The 27,252-nt window shown below is 41.0% G+C and overlaps 1 protein-coding gene across 1 annotated transcript in view; it reads left to right on the top strand.

Moving 5' to 3' along the window:
• The window catches only part of LHFPL6 (LHFPL tetraspan subfamily member 6), a 235,958-nt gene extending 232,218 nt beyond the window's left edge, over positions 1 to 3,740 (top strand). The window contains exon 4 of the mRNA XM_059377806.1: positions 2,613 to 3,740. Within this exon, the coding sequence (XP_059233789.1) occupies positions 2,613 to 2,731 (119 nt within the window). The 3' untranslated portion in view covers positions 2,732 to 3,740. The remainder of the gene's footprint in view (positions 1 to 2,612) is intronic.
• Positions 3,741 to 27,252: the final 23,512 nt, after the last annotated feature.

The following is a 27,252-nucleotide window of genomic DNA, read 5'->3' as shown; positions in this document are numbered from 1 at the left end:
GTATATTGCCCTTGAATATCCAGCGACCTTGTTATAATAGCTTATTAGTTCCAGGAGTGTTTTGTTTGTTTGTTTGTTTTGTTTTGTTTTGTGGATTCTTTCACATTTTCTATATCATGTCAACTACAAAGGCAGTTTTATTTCCTTCTTCCCAATCTGTATACCTTTTATTTTCTTTTCCTGCTTTATTGCATTAGCTAGAACCTTCAGTAAAATGTTGCAAAGGAGTGATGAGAGGGGATATCCTTACCTTGTGGGAAAGGCACAGCACAGTACAATGGAGCAGTCTTCCTCTGCCATTTCTTTTACCCTGAAGCTATTAATAAAATATTGGGCTTTCTTATTGAAGTTTAATGATAACCATATCTAAATAGTTTTGTCAAGATCATTGAAATGGTAGCCTCTCAAAATTCTTCTGAATTTCTTACAGGCACTAATGAGAATTAATCTGAAAATGAAAAGCTTTACATTTCTCACTATTAGGTATATTAGCTGTAAGTATTTTTAGATGTTCTTTGACAAGTTGAGAAAGTTTCCCTCTATTCCTAGTTCACTGAGAATTTTTTTTTTTAATTATGAGTGGATTTTGGATTTTTGTTAAATCCTGTTTTTTTTTGCATCTATCGATATGATTATGTGATTTTTTTTTCTTTTAGTCTTTTGATATGATACATTGTATTAATTGACTTTTTAAAAAAAGATTAGTTTACCCATTTTAGAGACACAGAGCCTCAGGGCCAGGAAGAGAGTGAGAGTCTCAAGCAGACTCCCTGCCAAGTGTGGATTCCTGACATGAGGTTGGATCCCAAGACCTTGAGATCATGAACTGAGTCAAAACCAAGAGTCAGACACTCAGCCAGCTGAGCCACCCATGCACCCCAGTATATTAATTGACTTTTGAATACTGAACCAGCTGTTTATATTTGGGGTAAATTATACTTGGTTGTGTATATGATTCTTTTTATACATTGTTGGGTTCAATTTGCTAATAGTTTGTTGAGAATTTTTTTACCTATGTTCATGAAAATAATGATTTGTAGTTTTCTTGTGTTTTTGTCTGATTTTAGTGTTAAGGCAGTGATGATCTCACAGAATGTTAATGATTTCTGCTCTAACTCAATTATTTTCGTCTACTTACTTTGAGTTTAATTTTTTCTTCTTTTTATAGTTTCCTAAGGCAGAAACTTACATTATTGATTATAGATTTTTCTTCTTTCTAATATATGCTTTTGATGCCATTCATTTCTCTCTAAGCACTGTTTCCCTTGCAGTCCACAAATTTTGATAAGTTGTGTTTTCACTTTCATTTAATTCAAACTATTCATTTTCATTAATTCAAACTATTTTTTAATTTCTTTGAGATTTCTTCTTTGGCCCTGTGTTATTTAGAAGTGTTGTTTAATCTCCACAGATTGTGGTATTTTCCAGTGATCTTTCTGTCACTGATTTCTGGCTTAACTCCATTTTAGAAAATTTTTGATTTCTATTTTTTTCAGTGTTTTAAGGTGAGTATTGTGGTCCAGGCATCTCTCTGTATTTTCCATGTAACCTTGAGAAGAACGTGTGTTCTGCTGTTGTTGGTTGAAGTAGTCTGTAGATGTCAGTTATATTTGGTTGATTGATATCAAGTATATCCTTTCAGATTTTTTTCTGCCTGCTGGATCTGTCAATTTCCAATAGAAGGGTGTTGAAGTCTCCAACATGATAATGGATTTATCTATTTCTCCTTGAAATCTGTCAGTTTTTGTGTCATGTAATTTGAGGCTCTGTTGATAGGTATACACACATTATAGACTATTATGTCTTCTTGGAAAATTCACTCCTTTATCATAGGGTAATGCCCTTCTTTATCCCTGATAACTGTTCTTGCTTTGGAGTCTGCTCTCCCTGAAATTAAAATAACTATTGCTGCTTTCTTTTACTAATTATATTTTTAGTATTATGGGTATGTTGTTGTTACCAGGAATACTAATCCAACTCTGACAGGTCAGGGCCCATTGGAACCCTTTTCATTATGTTCTCATTTATGATGTTTTATTTTAAAGGTAAGTATTGACCGCAGAAGAACCTGGGAATTTTTTTCAATTCTAAAGAATGTAAATCATTTGGCAATTTTATAAAAACAGCAGTATTCATTTTAGCATCATCCTTCAAATGGATCTCTCCTCAGACTGACCCCTTTGCAGAAGGACTGTTATCTACATTTTGATTCTTTTTCATTGTGCATATCAGTTTGAATGATTTCAGTTAGAACTAATATTAACTGAAATCCCCCCTAACCTGATTGCTGTCATTCCTCCTTTTCTTTAGCCAGAAGAGTGGGCACTGGTGGAAGAGAATAGGCTTCTATCCTCTTCGTGAGCAGGATGCGTGGGCCTGAGGTCCTTCTGAAATGCACACAACCATTCTGGCTTTCTTCAGTCTTCAGATAGCTTTCAGCACTTGTTATCATTCCTTTTGAGTGAGCACACCATACTTTTAATGTTGGTATACACTTTTAACTTCAGTTTCGCTGCAGTATCCAGGAACATACACATGGGGAGAAATAACAGAGCATCCTGAAAAATCATCCTGATCTCTGTCTGTTTTCTCTTCCTCTCCCGTGTCCCTAGGGAAGTGTGAGATTGGCTGGGCCTACTATTGCACGGTAGCAGGGGCTGCCACCGCCATGCTGCTGTGCACATGGCTGGCTTGCTTCTCGGGCAAGAAACAGAAGCAGTACCCCTACTGACATGGAGCCACTGAGAGCAAACAGAGGAGAAGATAGGCCAAAGGCGTCTGGAGAGACTGAAACATGCAGCTACTATAAAAGGTGGAATGGTGGTTCTCTGATCCATAGTGTGCTAATGAAACAAAACCCAGTGGAGTGGTCAACATTACATAGTGTCAAAGGGTTGTACAAGATTTGCAAAAGAAATGGAGAACATGGGAAAAGAGAGAAGATGGACCAAAGGCTAAAAATATTGTAGGGTGTTGGGTGTTTCTCTTCCACAGAGTATTGTTAATGTAGAACACATGCACACACCAAACAAACCTATATATGCAAACAAGGGTTTTGGATTTTTTTTTTTTTAAAGATGAGGACTATGAAAATTAAAAGGGCTAGTAGAAACAGTGTTACGTTGGGAAGCAGGGTAACCCACAGATGTTCCCTGCAGGTCAAGTTGCTTCTGAAAGCACATACAGACATATACGCATCCTCACACATGCTCACGCACAAACATAGCCATTGTCACACAGATTGTATGGGAGGGTTAGTGGTGCATTACTCCTCTGTTTTCTTTTTAATGTACACTTAAAATACAGTATTATCACTTTATAAAGCATACATTAAACCTAATAAATGGACCAATAAGCCACTCTACCGTATTTTGTATATCCTGCATAAACTCGTTATGCCCTCGACATGTGCTCAGTGTTTATACAGACATTTAGAGTTAAGCCTTTGTATTTCAATATTATTCAAAAATATGCAAGATTTCCTTATCTGAGTAGCTCCTGCTATGATATTCTTATGAAGTAAAGAGGCAACTTCCTGTCCGTAGACAGGAAGAGAATTCAGTTGAAGGAGTGAGAGTAATGAGAGACATTTTCCATTCATTAGATCTTGTTTTCTTTTGTTCATTATTGTACTGTGCTGTACCACATTTATTTCAATATTCATTTTGTATAAAAAAATTTTTAAGTGCTATTTTGTTTGTATTTGAAAAACTCTGTGAATAAATTCTCTTTGATCAATAGTTAAATGAGTCATGGAGTGTTACTTCGGTTGTTGGGTTTGCTTCTTTAATTTTCTAAATATAGCCTTTCAACTCCAACAGTCCTATAAATTTCCCTTTGCCTCCTAAGTCCTCCCATTAATTCTCTCTTGAATCACCCAACCAGGCATTGTTCTAGGCACACAAGGTATTAAAGGTAGTTAAGAGCCCCTACTTTCAACTTAAATTCTTTGCAGCTACAATTCTAACTACATTTAAATCCTGACCGAATTCTTATAAGAGAATTTCAATTCTATTTTGGATTGACTTTGAGAATCTGGACAAGAGTCAGACATGGTTTGGGGTAACGAGAGCCAGGTCATGGTTGGGGAGGTGTCTGGGCCAACGGTGTCCAGGGTGATGCCAATGTCATGACAAGCCACCTGTGACTTGTGGCTACTCCACCTTCAACACAGTGTGTGCTTCTTTAGTACTTCTGGGCTGGGGGCAGTTTCACACCACTGTGTTTTAGGGTTCCTGGCTGTTGGAAAAAGATTCTCTCACATGTCTGCTCCCAGTAAAGCTTTGACTAAAGAGAAGGATTTGGATCTTTCCATCACCCCATAGCAGAACCAACACTTTGAGGAGCAAAAATTGCATCCTGGGTAATCGATATATTATTTTATTAGGCAACACTGAGTTATTAAATCAAATCCTTTAAACTTAAGTTTCAATTAGTTTCTAAATTACATACTTTTCGAATTGGGGAATTGAGCGTTCTGGTTATTTATACGTGTAACTACATTTTCTATTGTTTCTTTATATATTTATCAATCGAGCCTGAATATCTGAATGTCACACTTGCTTCTGGTACTTTTAATCATCCAGTGTGAGGATTCATGCTGGCCTGGAAGAACAATACAAGAGTCTGGCCAATAAAATTCTGGACTTTCGAAGGCTTTGTTGCTATGGAAAAAGTCATTCTGCTCTCAGATGCTTAATTCATAATGGGCTGAATGTCCTTTGATTGTGTCTCATTGTCCTCAGAGCAGGGGCTTCTCCACTCTGTGATTTCCTGCCGAGAGGAGATTACACTTTGCTTCCTCAATGAGCCCATCATTTTCATTACTGCTGGTGCTTTTCAAATGTTTTTAACTGCACCTTCCTGTCAGAATAGTATGACTTCTTAACTCCCATTATCAAGTGGGAGTTCTCTATGGAATTTACTAACGTTATTTCTTGGACAGATATAATGACGACATTGTCATTTTTATGTGACCCATATGATTTTAGACATTAGTGAACCTCACTAGAATAAAAAGCTGATCAATCCAACAGGATGCAGTCAAATGGCAAACCCTTGTATCTCGAATCCTGACTAGTCATTTGTGGTTTTGGTTTGAGATGTCCCAGGATTTCATAAGGAGCATCTAAATTATTAAGAATTACCAAAAGAAATTACATTGCTTTCTTTCAAATAAAAATCAGGATTCATAATAATAACAGCAGCGCCAATAATAAAGTCTGTCAAGTGTGTCTATTCACAGGCAGCTCACTGAGATACAATGAAGGGGCAGAATCCCTTCATTTCCATGACCTCATAAAGATTTTTTTTGCTTGGACACGCTTGTGATGTAAATGGGAGTTTTCCTTGTTTTCAGAAAATGACATGCAAAAAAGTTAACGGATGAAATTGAACCAACTCTTTTGATTTTCAACACATTCATTTGTGTATTTGGGTATTAAATTGTCCTTGAGCACCTGCTACTTGCTAGGTATCCCATTAAATATAAAGAACTCCATAAAACACAATTCCTGCTCTCAAGTGGGCCCCAAGCTTGTGGAGGGAAAGGAAGAAGAAAATCAGTGATTTCCATATCCTGTGATGTCAAATGACTCTTAGGATGGTGTGTGTGGGGGGGGTATTTCCTCCTGGGTAAGGAATCCTGCACAGACAAATTAAAATGGAATAGAAAAAGAAAGATGAGAAATTACAATTTTCTGCTCTTCAAAAGACATTAAGAAAGTGAAAAAGGAGATTGGAAGTTACGTATCTAGCAAATGAGTAATTAAAAAAATGAACCACCAGGTTTACCCCTGGGGATAAAAATATATGTTTATAAAAAATAAAAAATTATATTAAAAAAAAAATGAACAACTCAGTTTCGTTAAGCAGATAAAACTTGAATGGGATATATTACAAAAGAGGATATACAAGTGCCAACAATCATATTGGAAAGGTCCCCAGCATCCTTAGTGCAGAAGAAAATGTGACATAGAGCCACAATGGAACACCGCTGAACATACAATAGAATGACCAAAATAAAAATGTTAACACCTAACATTACCAAGCACAGAGATGCATGGTTGGAAGACCGTTAAGCCGTCTCTTATGAAGTTAACCAAACTAATCCTCCTCCTAGGTATTTAGGCCAAAAAGAAAAAAAATCTCTGTCCACAAAAACGTTGTATACAAACGTACATTTCGGCCTGATATATAATAATCCCAAACTGGGAACAACTGAAATGTCTGCCAGTACATAAAGAAATTGGAGTATATTTAAATAGTGGAATGCTACTCCACAATTAAAAAGAAATGAACTTCTGGTATACATGATGACACAGATGAACCTCAGATTCTTTGCTGAACAAAAGAAGCCAGGGGCACCTGGATGGCTCAGTGGGTTAAGCCGCTGCCTTCGGCTCAGGTCATGATCTCAGGGTCCTGGGATCGAGTCCCGCATCGGGCTCTCTGCTCAGCAGGGAGCCTGCTTCTCTCTCTCTCTCTCTCTCTCTCTGCCTGCCTCTCTGCCTACTTGTGATCTCTCTCTGGCAAATAAATAAATAAAATTAAAAAAAGAAGAAGAAGCCAGACACACAAGCAAAACTAACATATGGGTGGGAAAAATCCCCTAATATATGGAGACAGAAATCAGAGCAGCAATTAACCAGAAGGCAGTAACTGGTGAGGACACTGGGAACTTCCTGGGGTGATGGAGATGTGCCATGTGTTGATTGTGATGGTGGTTACAGATATACACATTTTCCAGAATCCATCCGTCTGCGCAGTTGAAGTCTGAACATTATCCTATGCCCTTCACACCTTGCTAAAACGAGGGCGGAGGTCCTTAGTAAGCTCTGGTGCTGTCTGCGGTCTCCTAGGGCTGCAGGAAGGATGCCTCGGGGCACAGTGTGAGATGAGGCTAGACATGAGGTGGAAGAGCGAGGAGCGCTCCATAGGTCATGCTGAGAAGGTGACAACTGATCGTGGAGGTCGTGGAAGCATTTGACATGGGAGGTGGGGGAATGTGGCCTGACTACAGGTTCGGGTGGCTTACAAAGATCCCCAGAGCTACTATGGTGGAGAGAGGAATTGCTACAATGAATTCATCTCACCAACAATGAGTTTTGAGCTACTTCTCTGGTCTAAGAGCTTAGGAAAAGGAAGTGAACAAATAGGTTGATGTCATGAGGTGAGCACCAAAGTAGGCAAAGCTCATGCAAGTGGAGAGGATGGAACAGATCATAGAAAATAAATAGAATCAATTGATGTTGAGATACAGTAAGTGGGAAGGATGAGAGCTGAGGTGGTTGTGGTCTCCAGTGTGGAACGCCACACCCAAAGACACGACATGAAAGAAAAACATCCAGTTCGTGAAGGACTTGTTGTGTATGAGGTGCCTGTGGGACAACCAGGTGGGGATGCCTAATGGGTAGTTGAAAATCAAGGCCTTAGACTCAGGAGAAATTTGGCATCTAGAAATAACAGAAACAGGCAATATCCTTGACCATGCAGGCATTAATAGAAATGAATGCAGGATGGTTTTCATTATATTTAAAGCAGAAGCACAGTGGTTATGATTTCCTTCTGCATACGGTTTTTTGTTGTTGTTGTTGTTTGTTTTTGTTTTTTTGTAGTGTAGTGGCTTTTTTTTAAAGATTTTTTTTATTTATTTGACAGACAGAGATCACAAGTAGGCAGAGAGGCAGGCAGAGAGAGAAGAAGGGGAGCAGGCTCCCTGCTGAGAAGAGAGCCCGATGTGGGGCTTGATCCCAGGACCAGAGCCAGAGGCAGAGAGGCTTTAACATACTGAGCCACCCACGTGCCCTCTGTAGTGTAATGTCTTAATCATAGTCTACCATCAAATATTTTAGGAGTAGCTTTTATGTTTAGATAGCATATCAGCAGCCTGCAATAACAACTTCATAAGTTCTTAAGCAGAGGTAGTCTATTTTAAGAACCTTCTTTGCCTCCAGTTATCCTAGGTTTTTGACTTAGAAGACTGAACCGTAACACCAAATACTGTAGAAAAATACTTGGCTCAGTAATTCTTGAGTCATTGCAATATTTGATTATCCATTTGGTTGTGACTCCAAAATTCTTGACTCTAATTGACGGTTGTGGTTAAAATAGTATATTCCTGTGTGTTTCTACCTCTAGTAATGGGCTTTGTGTGCTAGCTTTTTATATCCTTGAGCCTGGGCAAGTGCACAAGTCTTTTTAAAAGAAACATCATTTACAAATTGATGAGTCTGGAGAGATCATTTAATGTCTTTGAAGAGGTTTTGTGGGTGTGAAGCACATGGTGAGAATTAGAATTGGCCCTCTGATTTTTGTATTGAAATGAAGTGTTCTTAATTTAAGTCATGTTCATGCCCTGATTTTATATACTGGTATCTATCAACAAACCTTGTGATACTTGGCGGGGGTGGGGTGAGACATGAATGCAAAAGAAACCTTAGGAAACATCATCATTTAAAGAGTAGGATCTCTACTGAAGGAGTAATCATGTCACAGACCCCAATGGAAGAGAAGAGAATTTCGAGAAGAAAGTTCTCAATAGCATTTATGGCCAATGTCTTGCCAGAGTCCAGCTGTATGTATTTTATTGGACAACTAGAAGGTGAATAACTCCCTCTGAAGAGAGCGGTTTCGCAGAGTGGTCGGTGGAACTGAAATTGTTAGGGGTGGAAGAGCAAGTAAGAGCTGAGGAAGAAGAGATAATAATAGAATGGCCTTGCAAGGAATTCAGCTGTCAAGGGGAGGAGAAAAGGAAGAGTTGCTGTTCAATGGGTATAACATTACAGCCCCCCACCCCCATGATGAATAAGCTCTGGAGATCTGCTATACAATACAGTGTCTGTAGTTGACCATCCTTACACATGTGTTAACACGGTAGATCTCACGTAAAACGTTCTTAGTATGCACACACATTCAAAAGGGATATGCAGAAAAGTTTAGAGGGGATGGCTATGTTCATTACCTTGATTGCAGTGATGAGATCATAGGTGCCTGCCTATATCGGAACTCCTCCGGTGGTATACATTAAATATGCCCTTATGTTATAAAAGGAAAAAGAAACCTAGCTGGAAGGAATGATGAAAGATAGAATTCATTCATCATGTTTGTTAAAAGCAAAATGGTCCTTGTGAGCTTGTTTTGCAGACCTTGGTGACTGGAGGGAATTTGTCCGAGCTTCGAATGTTCCTCACGCACCCTTCTCCCATTCGGGCTTTCTCTCAAAATGGACGAGGTATCTCAAGAGAGCCTTAATGGAAACACAACCATCAGATTCCAGCAAGCTCACAGGACCTAGAACAGATTACCTGTCACCTCCAGAGGGAACAGGACTGCCCTAATTCCCCAGAACAAGGCAAAAGGATGCTGTGAACTGGGTCACTGCACTGACACGTAGCAAGGGGGGTCAATGAGGAAATAAGCAAATTTTCCCTGGAGAAATTCACCTACTGTAGAAAGAGAACAATATTCTTATAGTCCAACTCTTCTTTAGTTCTGTATTCCAAGTTTTAAGTACTTAAGGGGTGGTTAAATTAAATATTCATATCTGGAAGTAAATTTTAGGCAATAGTGAGAAAGGAGAATATTTTAATACGAACAAGAGCAAGGAGAGAGCGCCATGCTAGGAGGCCATCTGTGACCACACTGACTGTAAATTACTTCCAGCAGCAATTGGATCTGGAAAGAGTTCTATTCTATTTTTTTTCTTAACGATTTTCATAATTGCCATTTCTCTGGGATCTGAGAAAGGACTGTTGTTTGTCCCGTTTCGAAGATTATGCTGTGCCTTCTATGTATGATTGCCTGAAACATTGTTTGGCTCACCCAGAATGCTCTTTTTATGACTTCTGATAGCCTGGTATTTTTCTTCTAATTATTCATTTATTTAAAAAGTGATTGCTGAACACAAACCACCATCATACACTGTGACGTGTCTAAGGCTGACCTATTTTCTTCTTTACTATGAGCCTTGTTTTTCTATTCCTTTAAATCTTCAAAACAAATACTCTTTGTTGCAGCTTTGTGGACATACATTAGACCATAATGCTACTAATAATAATTTTTAAAAAATGAATGTTTAACTTGTAGCACACATAGAAATAAGCTTCATTAGGAGACACTGTTTCTAAGGGCTGTTTCTCTGCACTTAGGGAGAATGAATGATTATTTGCTCAAGCCAAGTTAGTGAGTGGTTGGTTTCCCAGCCACTTGACTGACAAACACCAGGTCTCAGAGGCAGTTTGGGGTTAAGGGTGGAGCTAACAGAAAGAGATGGGTAGGTTGGGGCTAGCTATTGGCAATGGACTTAGATGCTTTAGTTTGGCTAAAATGTTATATGCACATCAGTGTTTAAGAGTTTCTGACTCAAGGTGCCCAAGTTCAGATCTTGATTCCATCATGCATTAGTCTTGTGAACTTGTACAAATTTCTTACCCTTCGTTTCCTCACTTGTAGAATCAGAATAATCTTATCTTCTTAGAGTTTTATGAAGATAACACAAGACCTTGAGGAGCTCTGTATAGTTCCCAGCTGGTGATAAGCCCTTAAGACATGTTAGTTTTTGTTATCATCATTAGCTTTGGGTTTGTTTCATTCCAGGCCTGGAGTTTTGATTAATAGTAAGGGAGAGTCCGAGCATTCCAAGTAGGTCTGTAACAACATCAAGGGACCTGAGGAAGCCTGGATGGCTCAGTCGGTTGAGCATCTGCCTTTGACTCAGGTGATGATCTCAGGGTTCTAGTATCAAGTATCAAGCCCCTCGTCAGGCTCCCTTCTCAGTGGGTTTCCTTTCCTGGCTCACCCCCCAACTCGTGCTTTCTCTCTCTCTCTCTCTCAAATAGACAAAATCCTTTTAAAAAGAGAGAAGTGAAAGAACTCCAGATTTTATAAAGCATCTAAAAAGATTTGTTACAAATCTTGTAACACATGTATCTTTTGACACGTATGTCTATACTTGATTGTAAATGCTAGACACAAACGCAGTTTCTGATCCTCGCCTCGGTTTCTCCCCAAGACCCACTGTTCGCCCTTTTCTAAGGAAAGCAAGGGGATGGTTCTTGCTGATTGAGTTTGTCTTCTGTGTCATCCACATTGCTTTACCCCATGAGGTCTTTCATGGTTTAGAATTTCTTCTTCTAAAACACTGATCTCTAGTCGTTATGTCTTTATCGGTTCATTTCTCTACAGGGCTTTGCTTTCCTCCACCTGCTCTGCAACATGCCGGCTGTGATGCTGCTGCTGCAGCTGTCTGAGATTCTAAGCTGAGCTTTCTGAGCCTCCCTCTGTGTTCTCCTTGACACCTGCCTCCTCCGTGGTCTGCCTTTTGTCATGATAAGGGAGCTTTAAATTCTTTTGGCAAGAAGAACCATTTCAATTCGCACATGTGCCAAATGATGTATGGAGGAGGTTTTCACTGAGGCTTTTTCAACGGTAGAAGTCTGGAAACAACTTAAAGCATGACCAGTGGGGAACTCTTTAAATAAATTATGGTCCATTCGAATGTAGAAAACTAGATCACCGTTTAAAAAGGAGCATTTCTGTACTGGTATAGAAAGATATTCAGGGTCTTTTAAGAAAGAAGAGTGGAGTGCCTGGGTGGCTCAGTCATTAAACGGCTGCCTTCTGCTCAGGTCATGATCCCGGACTCCTGGGATCAAGCCCCACATCATGCTCCCACCTCAGCTGGAAGCCTGCTTCTCCCTCTCCTGCTCCCCCGGCTTATATTCCCTCTCTCACTGTCTCTGTCAAATAAATAAATAAAATCTTTACAAAAAGAGAGAGAGAGAGAGAGAGCAAGATGCCCAGGAGTTTATACTGTGTGCTATAATTTCTAAGATCATTTTTAAAGAAGAGTCATGTATTTTCATTATACAAAAGGAATATCTCTAGAAAGATAAGCAAGAAAGAGATGATACTTGTTGCTTCTGGATAAGAGACAAGGGTGGGAAGGAGACCTACTTTATGGGACCTTTGTATTGTCAAACTTGTGACTGCAACCTATTCAAAAATAATTTTAAAATAATACAAAGAACAGTTAAAAATGTATAGTCCAGGGATGAGATGACAGATAAGCCTATCCTATCAAAATCCATGAAAAACAAACCCTCAGTTCCACAGTCTATTAACATTCAAAGCCAGCCCCCACATTTCTGCATATTTCTGGGAGGATGTTTTCAGAGGCTACCCCTGAAGGACCCACAGACCGCCATCCTTAGTTCTTTGCTCCTGAAATGAAACTCTGCTTCTTTCTGGTTTCTAAAAGGAAGAAGAGCACTCACAGTAAAAATTTGAGATTTTTAGGTTGTTTTTTTTTTTTTTTTGAAGCTTCATCAGATGAAGAGGGAGGAGGGGTTTACAATGAAGCATCACTAGGGGTTTACAATGCAGCATCACAAGCAACTTCAAGGGAAACACGAGAACCTTCGTTTAGCTGTGCTTCCACAGTGGAGTTCCAATAATCCGGCCAGCCCACTGTCTTCATTGGGCTCCCTCCTCTGTCCTCTTCCTTTCTTTACAAAATAAATAAATAAATAAATTCTCTTTCTCTCCTGCAGAGAGAAAGAGTTCTGAGTTCTGTGTCCCACAACTGGGACACTGGGTTCTGTGTCCCAGTTTTGTTGCTTAAATGTGCCACTGACACATATACTCCAGGGCAAGTATTTTTTCCAAATATAGGCAATTCTTAGTTGAAAACTGAATCTGCTCTCAGTTCTAATATTACGTAAAATGCCACATATTAGCTAGAGTGGTAACACCAAAATCCTGACAGATTTATGTGCACCAGCACTCAGACTATGCATGTTGGAGTTCTTCAAGGTCTCCTTCTCTTCCAAACCACTATCTCCCTGGGCAAGCTCCTATACTCCCTGGGCTTTAATTACATCTAATCTCAAGGCGCCCACAGGTACATCTTCAACACCAGACCTCTCTTATGTCAAGCCATGTGCAACATCTCCATTCAGCAAACTCCATATCCCACCCAAAGGGAATAAATGATCTTCTTCCCAAACCAGTCCATCACCGGCGCTCCTTGTCTCCATGTATCACACGGCTACGAACCAAGCTGCTCCAGACAGAAGTCTCCCTCATCCACATCAGATCCACCCCTGAGGAAGTTCTGCCTTTCTCCATCTCCACACAGACTATCTTAATCCAGTGAACGGTATCTGACCGGAGCCAAATTTTCCAATCCTGTGTTTGGGTTCTTGTTGCAAACTATCGCTAGTTTAAGATGTTTGGAGATTCTTGGGAGCTGTAAATCTCCTCCTCCACACGTGTGCCACCAGATGGGAAGTTACAGTTAAAGCAAGTCTCTGACCAGATTCTGCCACACATTGCAAGCATTTGTTTACAAGTAAAAGCGAAAAATGTCATACAATCTGTCCCACTTAGTTGGACTTTGGGCACTTTGGAAAGTACCCCAGGCTGAAGGGTTCCCTCCAGTAGATGTGACTGCTGTCTTCTAGCATCGGGATTTAGCTCACCTTCTTTGGGATCAGAAGCCTCTGCTAGGAAGTGCAACAAGAGTCTGGTTTCTAGTCTAGGCTCCTCAAAAAGATGAGAGAGGCCACAGGGCTTATAAGATTCTGAGGAGGTAGAAGGGGTTCAGAGGATAGAAGAGGCTGTGTAATTGCTCAGAGTCAATTCATAAATTCCGAATGCCTTTCCTTTCACCAATGCGATATTCCCTCTAGCATTCCTATGCCAGTGAACAGACACTATGGGGAAGGCTTAATGGCGATATTTGAAGGCAGTTGTTGCAGCTGCCTCTGGGGAGTGGATGTCTGATGAGGGTAAATCGAAGGTTAAGTAGCCACCTCTAGGGTGGGAATTTTTAAAATTTTGTATATATTCGTATGTAGTTACCTGTAACCTAATATGTTATATAATGTCATGTACATATATATGTGTATTTATATGTAACATTTAGAAAGCACACTGCAGACAGTGTATCCTTCCTACCTGCATACTTCTAACCCATTTTCCTGGGTCCTCTCTTGCTCTCTGGTAAACCCATTTTCCACACAGGTGAAACAGCCAAAACCACAGACCTAGCCATTTCCCTGCCTCAGTGACATCTCCTAATCGACTGTGCTGGGCTACCTCGTCGTCCTTTCTGTTCCTTCCATTGGCTAAGTACCTTCTAGCATGTGTCCTCCTGGTCTAGAACATGTTCCCTACCTCTCTGGGCATAACTAAACCCTAGTGTCATGGAGGCCACCACTTCAAGGAAGACATCACTGACTCCTCGGATGACGTGAGTCTCTCAACAGACCCACCTGTGATTAAAGTTGCAATGAGTTCATTGTCTGATGTTCATCACTGGACTGTTGTTATTTTAGGGACAAAGTTCACATCTTTCTTACTCTCTCAGCACCGCCTTTGTCTCACTGAGAGTGCCCAATAAATATTTGTTGCATGACTGAATGAATGTGAGAGCTGTATTATCTCTGAGGAACTTCATCCACAGGCTTACATTGGACTTCCTGTTGGAACATGGGTTTGTAGTTATGTCTGGGAATATCCATCTTCAGGAAGATTCTTTGGAAAACGACATGACACACTAATTACTCAAGCTGTATTATATAGAGAGAAAGTATAAATTTGATGTCTTTTGAAATCTAAATCTTAAATCCTCCTTATTTGTCCGATGATCTTTGAGAAGAGAACCATCTGGAACAAGATGAACACAAATCATTGCATACTATGTGTGGTCATTTCTCCCTCAGTTTACCTTGGGGTCTCCTGCAGACGGCATTGCAGGGGTTAGAGGTGAGGCAAAGGAAGGCCTTCTAATGGGAGTCAAAGGAGGTTTCTCAGGAAACTAGTCTGGAAATTGTGCTGCGAATTCCCTCCACATGGAGAAATACTACAAAGCACAAAATCTATCTGCTCTGTTCAAGCAAAAACAGATTCGAATTTCTAATTTCTGTTTGTATGGCAAGGAATGGATCTCTTTTATGGCATACTACTGTGTCTTGGAGGCAATGCAAGAGATAATCTATACATTACAAGATTGCCAATAACTTCTCCAGCATTAAAATCATCATACCACAGCCCCTCCCACCCCACATTGTATTGCTTATTAAAAATACAGACAGTTGGACCTAAGTCTCAAAGATTATTATTCAGGAGATCCGACCCAGGACTCCTGAATTTGCTCTTCAAAAACTAAGTTTTAAGACACAAAAATCTAGAGAGAGCTATAAGGAAGCACAGAGCAAACATCCATGTTAACTCTGTTCACACACACGGTTTTAGTTCACCACTTTGATCAGCCGTGGAGAGTTCCAGCTTGTTACAGCCCTCACCACTGGAGAGCTTAGTGACCTCAGCAGATATCAAGGATGCCCTACTGAGAACATGGGGTACCCTGAGTGAGAAATTGAAGTGGATATTAGTACAAATGAAGAAATAGAAAAGTATTTTCTTTCTCTTCTATAGGGAGTAGCCTACATTGTCTTTTCAGCTATATTTACTAATACAAGTATGGCTTCCTCATTTCTCTTATTAGAAAAATCTAAACTTCCACAAGAGGTAAGTGATGGATACTAATGTAAACAGCATGCTCCTCTAATACTTTTAATATATGAGTATACCTACAGTGTCTTGACTTAAAATAGGAACACACTTTTTTCCAAAGAAAGATATACATGCAAATCTATTTTCAAATAAAAAGAACAAAATGTCACTCTGTTGACAGTTTTTGAAAAGAACTGCTATTTTAAAAGCATGGTCTATACGTTTTGGCAGAGGGTTATGCATTAGAAACACGAGGAGTTTGTTGACTTCCTGGTGGGAATGTAAGCTGACGGGAGCGTATGGAGTAAAAGCAGGAATGGACAGTATTGAATTACCAGATAAACAGGTGAGCTGTGGGGGTGGCCAGTGGTTCCCTCTACATAATGAAAACCTTCAGTTCCTCCATAACTGATTTTCTAAAGGTAGGAGTTAAAGGACTTGGAGACAAAATTCTGATTTTATTAAGACAGTTCTAGTCACAAGACAAAAATGATGGTCTAGAATTCTGAATATCTACCCCAGGCCATTTGATCTTTCTTCCTGAGCATCTGTCAGCTTTTGCCAATGTGCCCCCACCCCTGGGGGTGGGGTCTGGACAGAGACTAGACTGGGGCAGACAAAGCATGTTTCTCAAGACAGTTCATCTTTGACCTAGCAAGAACCCCACTCGCTCACTCTCAGGGTCCCTGACAAAGTTGCTCTGACCTTTCCTGTTCTATGGTTTTACATCTTGGGGTTTTGTTTTGTTTTATTTTTATTTAATCATCCTATTTGTTGTTTTAAACTCTGGCCTTGTTGGAGTATAAGGCCATGGACTAGCTAGCAGCTGTCGGACACCTGTTTTTGTCACTTTACTAGCTGGACAAATGTCTAATCTCTCAGCCTCTGTTCCCTCATCTGTTAACCGGAGGTGATACCCGTGCTTGCCTCCTGGGAAACTCACCGCACTGTGCCTGGCAAGTAACAAGTGCTCAGGAACTGTCACTATTCTTTTCACTCTTAATATTTTCACATTTTGAAGTCTGGCACCTGGTTATATCCCAAAGAATCTATCAGAACCTCATTTACATCAAATTAAGCATCTACATCTGACTCTGAATTGGGAACTTTCTGCCCATGACTGCTCTGGAGTTCTCTGGCAGTTTCCTTGGAGAGCCTGGTACAGCCTGTAAAGAGGTGTCTAGCTTTTCTGTCAGGGGCCCTGAAGACCTAGTTTATCAGACCATTACCTAAGCAAGAAGGGCTCTGCCCAGCTCATCTGTGGACTGATACTTTTATATTTATATTTGTTTTTTTTTAAGATTTTATTTATTAATTTGACACAGACAGAAAGAGAGAGAGAGAGTACAAGCAGGGGAAGCAGCAGAGGGAGAGGGAGATGCAGACTCCCCTCTGAGCAGAGAGCCTGACATGGGACTCAAACCCAGGACCCTGAGGTCATGACCCAAGCCAAAGGCAGACGGTTAACAGACTGAGCACCCAGGGGCCTGGAATGATATTTTTAATTGCACCTCACAACGTTCATGGTGTTTAAATTATGTCTCCTAAATGGAGATGCAACCATTCAGACCTGTTGTGTGTCCTATAAGGCCCTGGAGGAGGAGACATGCCAGCACGAGGAGGGAAGGGCATGACACGAACACAGTGCATCCTGTGGGGACTAGAGACAGCGACCAGAGTGCCCCACCACCCACAGTGTTCACAGAAGTGAATAAGATGTAGCCAACACAGGGGCGCCTGAGTGGCTCAGTCTGTTAAGCATCTGCCCTGGGCTCTGGTTGTGATCCCAGAGTCCTGAGATCGAGCCCCACATCTGTGTCCCTGCTCAGCAGGGGAGTCTGCGTCTCCCCTTCCCCCTGCTCATGCTCTCTCTCTCTCTCTTTCAAATGAATGAATAAAATTTTAAAAAGGAAGAGAAAAGAAATAGCACAAACCGCAAGACCTTGGAACTCCTCAGGCCAGGATGAGCACTTCGTTGTTTCCTGCGTTCAGAACCTCGGGGGTGTCCCCAGGCCCATCCCGCCTACCCTCCCCTGAGGCTGGAGGCTGTCAGGGGCTTGCGCAGGGTGTGGACCTAAGGACGCTCTCTAGGGGCAATTCTCATGAGCTTCCTCGAGTGTCAGGTGACTGATGCAGACGTTTTCAGTCACTGTTTTTTCTGCCTCTGGCAAGTGGTTTTGAGCTATTCAGTTAGGAAAGAAAAGGGTTGGTTGCTTTACGAAGAAATGAGACAGAAGGAAAATGTGTTTTGACCTAGTTAAGCAACTGGGTAGATTGTGTTTTCACAATTTCTGGTTATACCATATTAGCTACATGCATTTTTTTTTTTTTTAAACTTAGTCTTTCAACTGTTCTGGGAAAACAGACAATGTGCATTATAAATGTCTATCAAATAAAGTATTATGAACAGCGTTGCTTTTGAAGCATGCTACATACAATTTCCTCCCTCCTGACTCCTTTGTCCTTCCCTTCTTTCCTTCCTTCCTTCCTTCCTTCCTAGCTTCCATCTTTAAGGGCAAGGACCACTCTGTATGTGAAAGGATACGTGAGACAAACAGAAGGCCCGACCCTCAAGAAGCAGTCTAACGGGAGGCAGCCATATTAAAACATGGAGCCACAATTACACAGGTGTGTACAAGGGAGAAGTAGGAAGTGGTTATCCTACCTTGCTTTTGAGGGAAAACAATAGAGAGAGGAATTGTCCCCTGAGTTTAATTCTAGTTAAAAAAACAAAACAAAACAAAAAAACCAACAACTGCATGGGGCACTTGTCAGACTTTATGAGAGTCAGGGGTACACACACAGACACACGGACGGGAGTCAGTAAAAATCCCCCTCAAGAATCTTAAGGCAGAATTCTTAGGCAAAGGAAGTTGTTTACCAAAACCTAGAACCGAATGCTTGGCAAGAGATTCTTGGCTTGGCTTAAGAGATTGACCTCAGCCTTCGTGTCCAGATCTTTAGGATCCAGCTTTGGTTCGGTTTGACACACATGTATTCAACTTCTGTGGGTTTTGTTGTTGCTGCTCTGTTTTGCTTTTTGAGAATTTTAGATAAGCAAATTTAGGTACTGATTAGCAAGGTAACTTGCAAAATTGTTAGCAACCTATATACTGGATGTTACTTGTAGATTCTTCCTCAGTTCCAGAAAATGACCAGATATCCAGCAGGTGGACATGGCGAGAGAGAATGTTCGGGAAGCAAGAGCAGCATCGGCAAAGATACAGAGGCAAAGGGTAACTGGGTACGGTGGGGAGATAGAAGAGGTTCATGATGGCAGCAAGGTAGGGGTGGCATAGAGTGGAGCTAGTGAGTGGGACAAGGACATAATATGCCACTGATTGCTGATGGCAGCCACGTTTGTATGTCCAGTCCTCTCGCTGAGCCCCCCAGCCAGACTTCTAATGGCCGCCATGCTGCGTCCACACAGATCTCTAACAACGTTCAAGCTAAGAATAGCCGAAACAGAACCTTTCATCTCTGTGGTTCTGATTTTTTTCCTCCAGTTCTATTCATCTCTGTCAGTGGTAACTTGTACCCACAGTTAATGAAGCTGAAAATAAAAAAAAGTTGTGTTCATTCTTCATTTTTTGCACCCTGGCTTAAATACAAAACAAATCCCAAATTTGTCTCTCTCTACTGCCACCATGGCTGCTATTACTCCACTCTAAGCCTCTGGATTTTTTTAGTGTATTTTTGTAATAACTACCTTTTTTACAAAAATCTAAATCTGATCATGACAGTTCCCTACTTTGGACACTGGAGGCTTTTTATCAGTAGAATCAAGTTCTTAAGGGGTCCAGAAGGGCTCCAGGTTTTGCCTCTTACTTCTCCAGGCTCGTCTTGCCCCTGTTCTCTCTGTCAGTCTTTAGCCATTCTTGCTTTCTTTGCCTCATCTTCAGGGCCTCTGCTGTTTCCTTGGCTAGATGGTGGCCTTCTAAATATCTGAAGGGTTAACCCTTTCCCATCTTTGGATCTCAGATCAAGTACAGTAGTCTTTTCATGATCTCATTCTCTAGTTTACAAGGCCACCTCCTTCCCACCTTTCCCTGCCTGAGTACTATCCTATTTTTCTGTTTATTATGTCCAGGCTAATAACAACACTCTGGGATTATAATGCTGATGTTTTGTTGACTTCTGGTTCTGCCTTCCCTGAGTGTAATCTTCTTGAAGGCAGAGACCTTGTCTTTTTTTTTTTTATTTTTTATTTTTGATAAACATATATTTTTATCCCCAGGGGTACAGGTCTGTGAATCACCAGGTTTACACACTTCACAGCACTCACCAAATCACATACCCTCCCCAATGTCTATAATCCCACCCCCTTCTCCCAAACCCCCTCCCCCCGGCAACCCTCAGTTTGTTTTGTGAGATTAAGAGTCACTTATGGTTTGTCTCCCTCCCAATCCCATCTTGTTTCATTTATTCTTCTTCTACCCACTTAAGCCTCCATGTTGTATCACCACTTCCTCATATCAGGGAGATCATATGATAGTTGTCGAGACCTTGTCTTTTTGTGGGTTGTTGTTACCTCTGTCTCCAGATCACTGTTTGTCATTTATTAGATGTTCAGTAAATATTTGTTGACTTGAATGAATAAATCTAGGATCTGGCCCATTATACCCAACAATGGAAGGCTACAGGCTAGTTTTTATGGTCTCGCATTTGATTCAGAGAATTTTCCATGTGTCCTTGAGGAAACTATTCTGCTGCTGTTGGGCGAAGTGTTCTATTGGTGTCTACTAGGACTGCTTGTGTTATAGTTATACAGATTTACTGTATCCTTATTGTTTTTCTGCCCAAGTTGTTCTATCAATTTTTGAAAGTGGGATCTCGAAGTCTCCAGCTACGACTGTTAAACTGTTTATCTTTCCCTTCACTTCTATTTTGTTTGAGTTAGGGAAGTTTTTTATATTCTTCATTCTATCTTGGGATTCCCTCTCACTTTCTAAATGATGTCTTAAAAAATGTTTATACATATGTTAAGGTCTACTCCTTATGCTATCAAGTTCTACGGGTGTTGGCGGATGCTCCCTTCCAAAGTCCTTCCTGTCAGGCAGAGCCGTGGAGTTCTCCATTCTTACAGAATCTCAGACCCCCTGAGCCAGAGCTGGAGATAGGAACTTCTCCCAGAGTGACACACGGCCCGGTGCCTTTGTTTTCTTGGCTTACAGTGCTGGTGTGGAACTTCCTCCCTATGAGCGAGCTGTAGTGGAGACCATCAGGCCCCAGTGTTCCCAGTATGTAGTAGCTGCGGAAGAACCTTTGCTCTTTCAGTGAGCTGGATGGGGGAAGGGAGTCCCATTTCTCTGCCGTGCCTGCTCTAAACAGTGATTCCCGACATGAGACTGTGAAGGATGAACAATCCTTGTGGCTTATTACTTCCAGCTTTAGACTAGATGCTAAGGAGAGCAGAAGACCCTACCTTTTCGCCTACATCTGAAAGCAATAGTTCTTCCATCAAACAAAATGTGGGTGGATGATGGTGTGATGGGAGCTGGTCCTGATTCAAACGCTGAGAACTTTTTCTGTTTTTTAAATAAGAGTTAGCATAATTTGAGTAAATGTCATGCTGTTTGCCATACATCCTTAGGGAAATTTCCAGGGACTTAAATTTTTTTTTTCCTGTTTCTATTTTTACAATAAATAGCTATTTTGCTGGGGAAACCACTCCCCTAGGTCCCCATCTAGAGGCTCACATCACCATTCTAGAACTATCCCCTACCAGGCTAGTTTTTCAACTTTGAAGGCTCATTTAACAGGCACCCAGGAATCAGACTGTCCGTTTTACATAAATGTAAGACAAATGTCATGGCTACTGTTAATGAAAATAATTTAAACATGATAAATCCGCATTAGTTATTTGGATAATATTTCCCAAGTTGCTGTGTCCAGCTTAATAACATGAACCCTAAGTGAGGTTTAACAACTACGTATGGTTTGGGAGTTTTTTTTATCCTTTACTTTTTACTAAGTTAGAACAACTAATTTAAAAAGAAAGCAAGTGACTTGTGAATTTGTTAACTACTTTTCAAGGCAAGACAAGGACTCAAAATTCCTGGAGTGATCTCTCATTGAAGATTGCTTCTGGCGCCATCAGGAGTAAAGTCAATAGGTTTATGAGTATTTTAGCTTGGGATAAAGCAGCTTACTTTTTCCTCATCTATACTTCGATGACATTCCACTCTGGAAAGTTTTTTTTTTTTTTTTCCCATTTCCATTGCATCCTATGGAGATTGTTTTAAAATATAACCAACTAATATGAAGTCCACTAATTCCAATGAGGGAAGGCCACTTTTTGGAGAAAGTAAAATTCTCAGCAATTAGTCTATCGTAATTTGTCTTTCTTATAAAATACTAATCTTATATCCTCAGAAGCAACATCTTGAAATTTCACCCCTGAAGTGACAGGTTTAGGCTATTCAGAGTTTTTGAGATTATACACACACACACACACACACACACACACACACACATATATATATATACATTTTGAGATTTTTTTAAAAAATTTATTTGACAGAGAGTAAAACAGCGAGAGAGGGAATACAAGGGGGTGGGGAGGGAGAGGGAGAGGGAGAAGCAGAAGCAGGCCTCTGCTGAGCAGGGAGTCTGATGTGGGGCTCCATCCCAGGACACTGGGATCATGACCTGAGTGGAAGGCAGATGCTTAATGACTGAGCCACCCAGGTGCCCAGAGTTTTTGATATATTGTTGAGCTGTGACAGTTGAATAGGCTTCATGAAATCATAGAAATGTGTTTTACTGGCCTTATGGAATGTTGTGATGAGCTGGATTTATCATTAATTTCAAAAAGCTAACGTGCAACATCTTCTCCTTTGACAGTCAGGGAAATTCAGAAGAAGTAGACTTCTACTTCCAAGCTATTGGCACAATAGGCTGAAAAACCTTTATTCTGTGGGTTTGATTTTATTGCCTTACAATTGTGCTTCACACCATTACCCTGGCGTGAAGATGAGGGTCATTTCTTGACTGACATGTATGGTCTCTGAGAAAGTGTTCAGTGGATGGTGACAGAGACCTTTCCTTGATAAGCCCTTAGCTCGAGTTTTGTCAGTATTAATGTTAACACATTTTCTCCTTAGCTTAAAAAAAGTTTCCTTGTGTTCTTCCCCATCATAGCAGCTCCTGACTATAGCACCGGACAAAGTTAAAAATATCACATACAACCTTGTGAACAGTTGTAGAAATAAGACCTGTGGCAGCTACTCATTAATATATAGTTAAACATAATAAAGTATAAATAAAGCATATGTTTTATATAAAAAAAAAGTTTCCTTTTCTAAATCATTGTTTCAGTATTGAATAGGTCAAAAAGCTGTCGAGCCCATCTACGAAATACACATAGGGCACACAGGCCAAGAGCGGACACGTACAGTACAGTATCACAACTCATTCCTCAGACTAAGCACCCAGGGTTAATGCACACTGCACAGGTTAAGGGCAGAGTCCCCAACAAGGCTGCCCCACCTCAGATGCCAGCTGCAAATTTCAGAGTCCTCAGGCCCCAGACTTCTGACCAACTGGCTACAAATTCAGGAGTTCCCATGACAACCCTCAGCTTTGATAATTTGCTAAAATGACTCACAGAATTCAAGAAAAATCTATACTTGTGATTAAAGTTTTATGAGAAAGGATACAAATCAGGAAGAGTCAAAAGAGGAAGCACGTTGGGCAAGGTCTGAGACCATCTTGAATGCAGGATTTCCATGTTCTATTCCTGTGAAATCAGAATATCACTGTCCTTGCACATAAACATGTTAATTTACCAGAACTCTCAGACAGGCTTCAATGGTTAAAGTTTTTATTGGGATTTCATCATGTAGGCATGAATGATGGAATCGCTGGCCCGTGACTGACCTCAATCCCCAGCCCCTCCTGTTCTTCTTGGATGTACATCTAGTATCCCAGGGCTCAAAGCCCCAACCCTCTGATTTCATCTTTCTGGCATGGCCAGCCCTCATCCGGGAACTCTGGAGGGACCCACTATGGTCACTCAGGAAATTTCAGGTTTAGAAGCTCCCTCTCGGAAACACGGCCGCAAGGACCCGATGAAACCCCCATTTTACAACAAACACCTTCATCCAGATGCAAATTTATGCCAGCAGCGTGTGCGTTAGTCATTGTCTTTCCTCCTGGAGTGAGGTTTCTATGGCTCCATTTGATAAAGGCCTTTGGTAATCTGTCCTTAGACTAGTTCTCTGAGCTCAAGTTTACTATCATTCGTACCCGTGCACACATGAAGAGTGTAATGCCGAGAACCTCCTACGGATTTGGACTTTGTCTGTGATGATTAGTGTTCATTGAGTGTTTGCTCGCTCCAGGCATGGTGCTTGGCTGTGTACATGCATTTCATCCTCATAAAAATCTCAAATATTAGATAAATCTTATCTCCTCTTTACACATAAAGGAAGGGGGAGGGGTAAAGAGACACTGAGTCCAAAGTAATATGCCCAGAGTCCTAAAAGTAGTAAGTGGCAGAGCTGGGATTTGCAATGAGGCATCTTCTTTCAAAGCCTGTGCCCCATTAGACTGTGCTTCTTACAGCAATAAGAATATCAGCTTTGCGCTGGAAAGTTCTGGAGCACCTCGTTTGGTTTATCATAAAAGTAATTTTTCTTTACTTGAAAAATGATGCAAAAGCATCAATGGTTAATGTCATAATATAACAAGGTTTCTTAAAAGAAAACACACTAAGGATTTATGTTACACAAAAAGACGATCCAATAAAATTCCGTGTTCAAATATTTGTCCTTCCCTGAATGCTTGTGAAATATCTTCATTTACAGATTCGCTATCCTAACACATGCAGAGTCAAATTCAATATTTACCCTGGGGACCTCTTCACTATTCTTCATGGTGAAGTTATTCTGAGTTGTTTTCATCCCTGGTTTTAATGTTTCTGTTTTTATCCCTTGTTTTGCACGTTAACAAGCCACCTTTGAAGTATTGGGATGTTTGAAAAATTATTGATACTAAAAGTAAAGATATCAGTTTAAGGAAATTAAGAAAAGCTGACATGAAATAAAAATATACTGATCAACGCACCTTCAGTTCCTTAACTGTACATAAAGGTAAAGTGTTGTGAGGCTTATACAATATAATAAATATATAAAGGGCCTCCAGAAAGGAACAGTGCTCCAAAAGACAGATCTAGAATCTTCTTGTCAGGGGGGCAGGTACCAGCAGACCCTCTGGAATGTTTCCTGAGTGCCCTTCTTTCCTGCTGTGTTCAGTTCTTATTCTGAAAAAGAAAAAAAAAACAACTATTTTTCTCTTGTGGATATGGATTGTTACTCTTGTTTTTTGGCATCCACCAGGAGAGGAAATGTCAGACTAGCCAGTCAGAGAAGGAAGATGGAGGTTTTTTTTTTAATAAGATCTCATGAATGGAGAACAAACAGGGATATCAGAGCATCAGGAGCAAAATTGCAAAGTAATGAGAGAGCGTGATGCTTTTTGTTCTCTATTTCTGTTACTAGCTACTTTTCCTCTGCTCTTTCTCCATCTTCAATCTTAGGTACTTGGAAAATGATGCAGTCTTCTTTATTCACTTATACACAGATGCTTTGTAAACCTCTTTCACATTTAAGAAAGAAGCAGAAGACACATTGAAATGAATTTGCTTATTTTTCTTTATGGCTTTTAATTTTTCCCCAAATTCGCCAAGTTGACTTTAATTAGACCTTAATAAGAACACAGTGTTTTATTAAAAGGTTCACAACCAGAACGTTTGTCCCTCGTTGCCTTGTTCTGGTGGCTTTATGTTCTCTTTCAGAAATTCAGCCCTACAATTCCTCCAGGGCCGCAAGACAACAAGCAACACCAAGCTTCAGCTGTGGGAACTGTGTGAACGAGCCCACGACAAAGGCCTTCATAGCCTTTCTTGTCATGTTTTATTCAACTAAAAAGAGGGGGTGGGCAACTTCTCCTTTGAACTACAAACATTTAGAGCCAACTATTTCCTTATATCTAAAACGTAAATCTTCCTTCAAAAACTATTTTTATTTTTGGTCCAACAGGATATAAGGTGTGCTGTGTAATTAACTGAATAATTTGTCTTAAGATCACCAGTGGGCGGATTTGGGCTATAATCAGAGACAAAGCTGGAATTTTTAGCCAGCCTCCAAAAGACTCCCAGCTCTTGGCAACACTTTGTCCTGGGCCTCTGACTTGCTTCTCCTCCTTCTTAGCAGTTCATTTTCTATGAGTGTTTCTTCATCCTTCCCGACCCCTTCCAAGGTACCTACAGATGACCCTCCGTCTCAGGAACCACCCCCTGCCTGCATCTGATCAGCCTCATCTGCCTCCCTTCACTCACATGGGATAGAGCTCTCCTTCAGGAGTTTGTATCCCAGCCCATCACTTTACAAGCTGTGTCAACGTAGGCAGATTACTTAACCTCTATTGGCCTCAATTTTGTCATCTGTAAAATGGGTCTGATATTAGTTCTCCTATATTTTAGTTAATTCAAGGAGGTATTCATATAAACTTCTTAACACGGTCTAGTACACATTAAGGTCTGGTAGCCTTTAGATTAATAATTATTTGCTGTGCCCAGCAAAGTGAAGAAACCTTTTTTATTTAACATATGGAGATATATCCTAGCTGGTGTCCTATGATGCCTAATAGGACAGATTTAGTGAGTTCACCACCATCATTTACAGGGCTTGGGACCAAGAGTAGACATGTATGCTCGCTCCCATTTTCTTCCCTCTTTCAGCTCTGTTCCTCAATGCAAGGTGCCTCATGCACGAATGCATATCATTCTCCCACCTGCATGTCTAAGTTCTGTCCAAGCCCACTTCCCTCCTGCCCTACAAAGAGCCATTCTTAGCGCCCCCCCCCCCTCAGGTCTATGAATGGGTCCTCCAGAGAGTATGTCCATGGGAGAGCTCCTTGCAAGCTGGCAGTGGCTTGAGTCATTGGATGGGGAATTTCATGATCCTGGGTAAGCAGGATGAGGTGTGGAAGCAGAGGGTGGCAAGGCTTGGTGCTCAGAACTGTCTGCCACAGAGAGACGTAGCTGAATGGTGGCCAAAACAGGGTACTCCACCAGGCAGGATTTGGGGTAGGACCCTGGCCATCTGGAGGTAATCATGTTGCAGGAGATGAACCACGGGTTAGAGAAGGTAGTTCCTCCATAGTCCACATACCCAGCCAGCTTGAGGTCCTTGTGTCCAGCCAGCAGAGTGACAAAGATGAGGTACCCACTCTTCTCACTATGGTCCTGACAACCCTTTGGACCACCTCCAATGAATGCAAACTCTCTCAAGTGCTCAGGTCTTGGTGTTGCCTGTGCTCCCCTTCCGCAGACCTGCAACACAGACCTCTGTACGCCTCCCCTTTGCTAATGTTTCCTTCATTTCGCATTTGCAGAGGGGACACCGAAGAAACCCTGCGAGAAGTTCATCTCAAATTCCAGGGATCTTGGAACCAGAGGGAGTCTCAGGATACAAAGGGGGTGTAAGAGATCCATTTGCTGGTAGTAAGCAACCTTTGACTCTAGAAAGCGAGTAAACCATGAGGGTCAACACACCCCTCAAGGAGGTATTCATATAAACTTCTGGAAGAATCGAGGTTACCATCCATCTGCTCCTTTCAAAACATATGGTTATGTCTACATTAGCAGCTTTCCTTTTATTACGGAGAGTCTCAGCACCCGCGTGTACAGCAGACTGCTGCAAAGGACTTGGGGTAAAGCGTTAACTT

The sequence above is a fragment of the Mustela nigripes genome, chromosome 15, assembly GCF_022355385.1.
Source record: "Mustela nigripes isolate SB6536 chromosome 15, MUSNIG.SB6536, whole genome shotgun sequence".
NCBI classification, from domain to species: Eukaryota; Metazoa; Chordata; class Mammalia; order Carnivora; family Mustelidae; genus Mustela; species Mustela nigripes.
Note: the sequence above shows the minus strand (reverse complement) of the source record. Positions and strands in the feature narration are given on the sequence as shown.